The 10,165-nt window shown below is 39.8% G+C and overlaps 1 protein-coding gene across 1 annotated transcript; it reads left to right on the plus strand.

Annotated features, from left to right (window-relative positions):
* The first annotated feature begins 3,765 nt into the window (after positions 1-3,765).
* CLEC14A (C-type lectin domain containing 14A) lies at positions 3,766-5,714 on the plus strand. Its single transcript, XM_047796703.1, has one exon. It carries the CDS (start codon positions 3,846-3,848, stop codon positions 5,295-5,297), a length of 1,452 nt encoding a protein of 483 aa, XP_047652659.1. The 5' UTR covers positions 3,766-3,845; the 3' UTR covers positions 5,298-5,714.
* Positions 5,715-10,165: the final 4,451 nt, after the last annotated feature.

Consider the following 10,165-nt stretch of genomic DNA (forward strand, 5'->3'; position numbering starts at 1 on the left):
ATTGGCTTAAATTTAGAAATGTTGACCTGGAAAAACTGTAAGGATCAAAGGGAAATGTACTTACAATATTTCTTGAAAATATACTTAGCATCTTGACTTATATTTTACATTTTGGAACTCAGCTGCTCAGAGTCAGATTAATTATAAATTTTGGTTCATGTCATTCTCTCATTGTCCAGATAAAGCCACTTTTTATTTTGTTAATTAATTATTTATTTTTAATAATGGAATAACCACCTACAAAACCCCTATCCAAAACAAAAGCTAGGAATCTAACAGCAGCCCACATCAAATACCATTTCCCTACCAATTCATCCTTCTTCTCTCTCCCACCCAAAGGATCCATCACCAACAATCTTATGTTCATGGTTCCTTCTATCTCATTCTATTAACTATTTTCCCTAAAAATGTACAAATATATATTTAACGGTTTTTTAATTTTACAAAAAGAATATCAGATTCTGCGTAGTCTCTTGGAATTTTTGTCACTTAACATGGTATTGATAAGATTAATTCATATTGTTACTTGTGGCTATATTTCCTTCATTTTGATTGCTGTATAATATTCACTGAGTGAATGTACCACTGGTTATTTATCTACCATCTCTTGCGGGACATTTGGACTCATTCTGTTTTTTTCAACGGTGCTGATATTGACATCTTTTAATTTATCTTGTCTTATACATATGCAAGAGTTTTGCTGAGTATATACCTAGGTACTGAAGATTATGTAAATGTTCAATTTTAGGAAAATATGGCAAGCTTTTCCAAAGTTGTTTCTCTCATAATGTAACATATAAAAGAGGCTGTGGATCTACACTTGTTACTGTCAGAATTTTAAATATTTGGAATCTAATGAAGGTAAAATAATATCCTATAATGATCTTAAATAACATTATTTAAAATTACATTCTAGGGAGTTCCCATCCTGGCTCAGTAGTTAATGAATCCAACTGGGAACCATGAGGTTACAGGTTCAATCCCTGGCTTCGCTCAGTGGGTTAAGGATCCGGCATTGCCATGAGCTATAGACATGGCTCAGATCCTGCATTGCTGTGGCTCTGGCCTAGGCCAGTGGCTACAGCTTAGATTAGACCCCTAGCCTGGTAACTTCCATATGCCGCAGGTGTGGCCCTAAAAAAGACAAAAAGACACACACACACACACAAAATTACATTCTGGGAATAAGGTTTCCTTTTGAAATGATAGAAATGTTTTAGAACTAATAGAGATGATGGTTGCCTGACATTAAGAATGTACTAAAAGTCACTTAATTGTACACTTTAAAATGGTTAGTTTTACATTATGTGAATTTTAACTCCATTAAAAAAAAAAAAAAAAAGGAACACAGGCACTAGGTTCAGAACCCCTGGGTTCATGCTTGCTCATTTGACTCCATTCTAACTATATACATGATTACTAGATTTCAGTTTTCTTATCTGAAAAATGGGCACATAAGTAAGACTAACCTACAGGGGCAGCCATGAGCACTAAACCCGCAGCTGCCAGAATAAATGTTCCATCAAGTGAGCTGTTAATAAAAATAAATAAATAATAAAAATGAAAACATTCCTTCATTTCTAGTTTTCTCAAGTATACTACTATATTTCAAAATGTGTTAGATGTATACAGATCAATACGAAGTAATTAATTACAAAATGATATAGGTCTTAGTTGAAGCTAACTTTTTTTCTAACTCCTCTCACATCTCTTCAGATATGGCCAGGACTGTGATATGCAGTCATTATGGTCACTATGTTTTCTTCTAATATCCCACCTGCCTAGGCAGGATGCCAGGGGGTGAGATGATATATATATTCACTGTAAGCTTTTCAATCATTCTTTCTTACCCTGAAAACCTCACCTCATCTCAAGAGATGTTTAAAACATCTAACAGATTTTCCTTGACTACTTAGATTTGTAGAAATTTTATTTTATGAAAATACACATTACTACATAAACATTTACCAACACACAGTCGTTGGATAGCAAAGGTATATAGAGCTGGCCCAAGTAATTAGGTCTTTTTTTAAATCCACTCAATTAGATTTCTAGACTTTCATGTTCCTTTTTCATAAGGCATTAATTTAAATGCAAAGTCATGTTTAAGATGATTCTCAGGCATCTGAAATGAAGGACTAATGAATGTCCTTCAAATTGGGAAACAGCAGGGGTAGCAGAGAACACCTGCTGCAAAACTCCACAGTCAGCAAAAGCAAAGTAAGCATGATGATTATCCTTGGTGTTTACTATCATTTGTTAAGATATGTAGAATTTGCAAGAGGAGAGAAAGCAGTGGTTAAAATGGGGTAGGAGCACACAGATGTGATCCTGAAAACTTCCTTCCTACCCCTCCTCACTACCCAGAACAATCCAATACCGAACAAGTGAGTTTAAAAGCAGCATGGTGGGCATTACCCACAGAGTGGCAACTTTCAAGCAGCATGGATAGTGAAGAGGGTTTAGTTGAAACTCCTTATGTATTTCTGATTGCAACTTATCTGGTCACTGTGAACCGAGAGACAATAGACTTTCTAAAATAATGCACAGTGTCTAAATTGCAAGAAAACCTTTCACAGATAGTGTGGTTTAACGTTCCTTCCTTTACTCGATTTTAATTCCTTGCTACTTTCAGTTGCATTGAAGTGTTTATACTAAAAACACTCATTGGAACACTGAAGAAAACGGCTCACTTATTTTTTAAGCAGCAGAGCATTTTTCTTACAGTATGCAATACGAATTATAATAAATATTTTAATTTCTTAAGGATTTTTAGCTCTCATTTCCCTTAGAGGGGACTTTTACAACTTACTGCTACAAATATTGGCACATAAGCATAGGAGAAAATATTAAAATAGTTCAAGGATAAAATCTACACATTGGGTAGTTATTCTCAAACAGGTCACAGTATCATTTATATATAACCTATAAGCTTGAAGAAATTCTCAGCCAATATAGCAGTCAGGAAACCGAACAACATGATTTAAGGTCTATGGCCATTATTTTTCATTTAGGCCTAGAAATACATTTCCTTTCCTGAATGAACCAATAGGGCCATTTCAAAGAGAAAGAAATATAAGGCAAGCGTTGGCAAAGAAGCAGGCGTTCCCCTTTATATACCCAAAAGGACCTCCTAAATTCTTTTGACTAGCAATTAGTATGCCTGAATCTCCCTCGACAGCACAGAGAAGCAGAGCTGGGAAGACTCTGGCAGCTACATAGCGCTGCCTCTGGTAGTGAGGAGAGATGTTTATACTTCTCACAACATTTATTTCCTCCACAGTCACAGGACAAAGGCTGGACCCGTCTACAAATTGTGCGGCCAACTCCATGGCTCTGGACCAAGCACAATGGGCGGGCGTGGGCGGTCAGCAAGTTCCTCTTCTCCAGCCCTTCCTGCCAGTGTTCGCTATTAGGCTAAAGTATTCAGAGATCCGAGGTTCTGAAACTCTCTGGGGGGGGAGGGGGGGGGGAGAAATACACTTCTTCCCAGTGGCGAAAGTTTCTTTTTCTCCTGCTCTAAGCAGGGTGTTTGACCTTCTGGTGGAGGACTTCGTTCCCCGTGCCCTGGCGCCAGCTGTGTTCCTGACCCCAGAATAAATTAGGGCTGCACGGGACTTGGCAGAACTCAGGACACATTTCCTGTCCCGGCCCAAGGGAAGCCGTTTGCCGCCAGGACCCTGGCGGGGATTCTTGGCGGTTGAGGGGCCGGGAGGGAGTAAGATGAGGCGGGGTGGGGGGGAAAGCCAGCTGTGGGGGGCGGTGACCAAGCTCTAGGGACAGCTCCAAGCCCTCGGGCGGGACAGATCCAAGCTGGGAGCAGCTGTAGGAGCTGGGCCTCCAAGATGAGGCCAACCCTCGCCCTGTGCCTCTTCTGGCAGGCGTTCTGGCCCCGGCCCGGCGGTGGTGAGCACCCCACTGCCGATCGCGCGGTCTGCTTGGCTTCGGGAGCCTGCTATAGCCTGCACCATGCTACCTTCAAGCGCCAGATGGCCGAGGAGGCCTGCAAACTACGGGGCGGGGTACTCAGCACGGTGCGCTGGGGCGCCGAGCTAGGTGCGGTTCTCACGCTCCTGCGAGCGGGCCCGGGACCTGGACGGGGCTCCAAAGACCTTCTTTTCTGGGTGGCGTTGGAGCGCAGACGATCCCACTGCACCCTGGAGAATGAGCCATTGCGGGGTTTTTCCTGGTTGTCCCCCGACGACGTCGGCGAGTCGGAAAGTGACACGCTGCAGTGGGTCGAGGAGCCCCAACGTTCTTGCACTGCTCGGAGTTGCGCAGGACTCCAGGCCACTGGGGGAATTGAGCCCGCAGGCTGGAAGGAGATGCGATGCCACGGACGCGCCAACGGCTATCTGTGCAAGTATCAGTTTGAGGGCTTGTGTCCCGCTCCGCGCCCTGGGGCCGCTTCTAACTTGAGCTACCGCGCGCCCTTCCAGCTGTACAGCGCAGCACTGGACTTCAGTCCCCCTGGGACCGAGGTGAGTGCGCTCTGCCCCGGACAGCTCTCCATCACAGCCACCTGCACGGTGGATGGAGTCGGCGCACGCTGGGACGGGATACCCTCAGGGGCCGTGCTCTGTCCCTGTCCTGGGAGGTACCTCCGAGCTGGCAAATGCTCGGAGCTCCCTGACTGCCTAGACGACTTGGGAGGCTTTGCTTGCGAGTGTGCTGCAGGCTTCATGCTGGGGAAGGATGGACGTTCTTGTGTAACCAAAGGGGAAGGACAGCCAGGCCCTGGGGGGACGAGGGTGCCCACCTGGCACTCGCCAGCCACTGCAGCCAGCCCTGTACCTAAGAGAACGTGGTCACCCAGTGTCCAGGAGAAGCCAGGAGAGCTACCCCATGCCCCTGGACAAGGCAGCTCAGCAACAGCCCAGAGCACGACATCTACCCTTGACATGTCTCCTCTAACAGAGTCAAAGGCCGACAACACCTCCTCGGGAACTGTGATTCCCAAGTTTAATTCCACATCTTACTCTGACAATCCCCAGGCTTTCGATGCTTCCTCCACCGTGGTCTTCATACTGGTGAGCATAGCGGTGGTAGTGTTGGTGATACTGACCGTGACGGTGCTGGGGCTCTTCAAACTCTGCTTCCACAAGAGCCCTTCTCCTCAGCCAAGAAAGGGGCCTTTGGCCCCACAGGGCACGGAGAGTGATGCTGAGGCCACTGCTCCGAGCTCTACTTCCGCACATTGCACAGAGAACGGGGTAAAGGTAGAGGACTGTGGTCTGTGGGACAGAGTAGAGGGAGCCTCGCGGCCAGGGTCCTCTCTTGGCTCTGGTGACACATAGGGAAACTGAAAATAGCAAACACTTGTGAGCAGAGTTTTTCACTTCCAATGAAAAGGGAAAAGGAGAACTTATTTGTGGAACTGATAATTCCTACAGAAATTCCCCTTCCCCTAAATTCCCTCTCCTCCACTGAGGAGCCAAATCTGGACTGGACACTCCTTCCCTGAAGATGGAGGAAGTGGAAGTGCCTTAGGGTAGTATTCAGGAGCCAGGGACAGGTATTTTCTTGAGTTTATTTTGGGAGATTTGAAGAGATGATTGAACTTTTTAAGACACTGGAAGCAAACAGAAAAAAAAATTATTTTATTTTTCTACCAAAATGGAAAGGAAATCTACCTACATTGTTCAGGCTACAAGTATGTTGGTTTGAAGTTCCCAGGCAAAAAAATAAAGGATTGTTGATAACCCAGACTCGAATATCACTGGTTTCTTGGAGGATACTTGTTCAGGAATAACACTGAAGGGCATGCTGGGAATAGCAGCCTGGGTGCCTCCTGCTTTTAGATTGACGGGGGAGGTCTTTGAAATGAGGAGTAGATTTTAAGAATTTTTTCCTTGGTTCTTTCATACTTCACTTTCAAAGTCATTGTTACTTGTGTGCTCTGCTATAAATCCAAACTAGTGTTGCCAGAGTTGCTGGCTCTAGAAGGAAATTATAGTTGACCACCAGTTTCAAGTGTTTACTGTGTGTCCTTGCTCAAGGAAACAAATGATTTGTGTTTTCCTCTTCCAATATTTGTGCTCTCTCCTGTGTAATGACCTCCCCAGCCAAACAGCCCTCTCTTAAACATCAGGATGCCAATCCTCACTTCCAATTATGGTGATGTTAATTTTCAATTAAAATGTTGATGCTAAGTATTGATTAGAAATCTTCTGGGTACATTAAAGCAAAAGTAAGCTGAAATTCCTCCAAAGTTGCTAAGTTCTTGTGCACTGTTTAATCCATGGAAAACTTTGAATTCCAAACCGTTTCCTTGCCTTTTAATGAAAGTGTGTGCAGTGACCATACATGGGGTGGGATGAGTACAGTTTAACATGATTCTACATGGTAAAGGCATCAGGTAAGCAGCTTTCCATAAGAACTACTAGTATAAGAAATAAGTGGAAAGTACAAATAATTTATCTTCTCATTATAACTTGGGGTATTACAGAATTATTGAAATGGAGCATTCCTCTAAAAAATGTAAGACATAATAATAATAATCAGCTATCTGCTAGGACTGAGACCCCTAGAAGATATACCACTTCTATTAATATGCTAATATCTAAATCTAAATGCGTGGGGTTGGTGCATGGCACAGAGACAGAGAAACAAGCTGAGTAACCAGGAAGACTGGAAACAGGGAGAAGTTTATACTGTAATTTTTGTAAAAATCATTTTGATGTTCTTGAGTATATAGTGAATGATATATATGTATGTATGCATATATAACATATGGTATTATAACATGAAAAGAATAAAATAATAGGTAATTTTCTTCATATATTAAATACATGTCTAAATAGTTATATTTAAATAACGTCAGAAATGAGCTAGAGTTAACAACATTCAGAGGAATTGACATAAAGTCATTTCATAAGCAAAACTAAAACCAGGTAAGTAAATGGCTTACCCAGTGTCCCCATCTTGTCAGAGTGTCTCAGTTCACCTAAGTTGTGGTGTTTTATCTTTGTTCTTTACCATATGACCTCTCTATAGAGAAGGCAACTATTTGAATAGAATACATGGTGCTTACTTTTGTAACTTGAAAAATAGCTCCATCTATAACTGAACTGTAAATTACCTATATCTAGAATTAGCTATATCTAGAAGTATTTATATCTGTCCTTGTGAATGTGTATACACATACTTTGTCTTAGAGTACCCTTGTATCATTGTTACAATGCAATAGAGTATGCATCATTAACTTACTATGCAACATGCCACTGGTAGCATTACAAATCTCAAATCTCAGGGTGCAAATGCCCTAGCAAAGAATAAATAGGTGTCAGCTCAATTACTTAGCTGTCATTCCCTATTATTTCCCCATGTGAGTAGATCAGGAAAAAGTTAGAGAAAACTATATGTTTTCATATTTGACTTCCTGACAGCTAGAAATTGCAGACCAAGCTTCGCATAATTTCCTTTGATTTCTGGCTGTGATGTTTTCCATAATATTTTGAATCCATGGCAGAATCAGGCCAGCCAAGCATAATCTCTTAAGAACTAACTAAGGTTAAGGTTACTGTTCTTCCTTTGGACTACTTCTCCACTATCATTTCATTATTTCTCCAACCTCTTTGAGGTTTCTTTCTTTCCTACTTAAAATTCTCTGTCCCTGCACTCATAGCTAACTGTTCAGTTTTCCTTAAAAGGAAAACTTGGAACCTAATTTACAGTTTTTCTTTCTAGCATAAGTCCTGCCATCATCTTACAGTCTCCAAGTCCTTATGTGTCACTCTTTCAATGCCTGTGCCTCTCAGTTCCTTGACTTGGTCACTTCTAATGACCTCCACTGCAGTTCTGAAACTGCTCTACATCACAAATTCAGGTATTTGTGAGTATGCACACATGTTAAGAGACCTGTACTTTACTGAATTTTGCCAGTGATTTGAAGTAAACCATTAACACTTGAACTTTGGGATTCCTTCTTTCTTTTTATTTTTTTTTAATTTTATTTTTTTATCATTTATTTATATATATTTTTTCTACTATACAGCATGGTGACCCAGTTACACTTACATGTATACATTCTTTTTTCTCACATTATGTGTTCCATCATAAGTGAATAATAAGCCTTGGTGTGAATAGTATTAACCTGACATGGTATCATTCTTTTCTTTCTCTCTTTTTTTGGGGGGGGCAGTTTCATATATACAGAAGTTGCAAGTACAGTAAAAGTAACTTTTTTTTCATGAATTGTTTGAATAATGTTTCATGACCTCTAAATACTTTAATGATTACTTCTAAGTTATTTAGTTTTTTGGCATTTACAATTATTCATAGATAGTATTCCCATATAATTATTTTTTTTCCCGCTGTACAACATGGGGATCAAGTTACTCTTACATGTATACATTTTTTTTCCCACCCTTTGTTCTGTTGCAATATGAGTATCTACACATAGTTCTCAATGCTACTCAGCAGGATCTCCTTGTAAATCTATTCTAAATTGTATCTGATAACCCCAAGCTCCTGATCCCTCCTACTCCCTTTCTCTCCATCCGGCAGCCACAAGTCTATTCTCCAAGTCCATGATGTTCTTTTCTGTTGAGATGTTCATTTGTGCTGGATATTAGATTCCAGTTATAAGTGATATCATATGGTATTTGTCTTTATGACTCATTTCACTCAGTATGAGAGTCTCTAAGTTCCATCCATGTTGCTGCAAATGGCATGATGTCATTCTTTTTTATGGCTGAGTAGTATTCCATTGTGTATATACATACCACATCTTCCAAATCCAATCATCTGTGGATGGACATTTGGGTTGTTTCCATGTCCTGGCTATTGTGAATAGTGCTGCAATGAGCATGCGGATGAATGTGTCTCTTTTAAGTAGAGTTTTGTCTGGATATATGCCCAAGAATGGGATTGCGGGGTCATATGGAAGTTCTATGTATAGATTTCTAAGGTATCTCCAAACTGTTCCCATATAATTCTTTTTTATTTGCATGGGTTTTTAGTGATGTCCTTTCATTTCTAATTTTAGTAATGAGTACATTTTTACCTTTGGGGATGGGGTCATTCTAATTAAAAGTCTGCCAGTTTTGTTGATCTTTTCAAAGAGCTAACATTTGAATTCATTGATTTTTTTTCTTATTGGTTTTCTATTTCTAATTTTTTTCTTATCTAGTTTTTAATTATTTCCATCTTTATCCTTGTTTTACACTTGTGTTCTATTTTGTCTAATTTTTTAGGGTAGAAAGTTGGATTATTAACTTGGAGGGCCTTCCTTTTTCATATAGTTGTTTATAGCTATAAATTTTCCTGCTTTAGGGGCATCCAATAAGTTTGGGTATGTTGTGTTTTCTTTTCATTCATCTCAAAGTATTTTCTAATATCCCTTTTTTTTTCTTAAATGTTTATTTAGGAGATTGTTGCTTTATGTCCACATATTTGTACCCATCCCTAAATTCTTTGTTTTAAATCCTTAATTTTATTTCATTGTGGTTATAAAATATACTTTGTATGGCTTCAACCATTTTAAATTTATCAAAACTTGTTTTATGGTCTGTCACAGAGCCTAGCATATGATCTACCCTAGGAAATGGTCTGTAAGTGCTTGAGAAGTTATGTATTCTGCTATTGTTGGGTAGAGTATACTATAAAAGTCTGTTAGGACTAGTTTGTTTATAGTGTTTTTAAGGTATTTTATTTTAGTTTGATCTTTTTCTTAGCTGTTCTGGACATTATTAAAGAAGTCATTATTGAAATCTCTAATTTTTATTGTTGAATTATCTATTTCTACATACTTTTTACCAGGGTTGTTTTTCAACATATTTTTGAGCTCTCTTGTTAGGTGCAGTGTGTTTATGATTACATCTCCTGATGTGTACACCCTTTTATCTTTATAAAACACTCCTTGATTTTTATCTCTAGTAACTTTTGTTTTAAATTCTACTTTGCATGATATTAGTATAGCAACTTCACCTGTCTTATTGTTGCTTTTTGCTTGATATATCTTCTTATATCCTTAATGTTTCAATTTTTTATGCCCTCAAATTTGCAGTATCTCTTGTAGACAGTATGTGATTGGACTATTTTCTTTAATCCATTTTCTGATCTATGCCTTTTGAATGGATGTTAAACACATTTGTGATTAATGTAATTGCTTAAAAGCAGGATTTACATATACTATTTTGTTTGATTCCTACATCTTCTATCT

Source organism: Phacochoerus africanus, chromosome 9, assembly GCF_016906955.1.
Source record: "Phacochoerus africanus isolate WHEZ1 chromosome 9, ROS_Pafr_v1, whole genome shotgun sequence".
Classification (NCBI taxonomy): domain Eukaryota; kingdom Metazoa; phylum Chordata; class Mammalia; order Artiodactyla; family Suidae; genus Phacochoerus; species Phacochoerus africanus.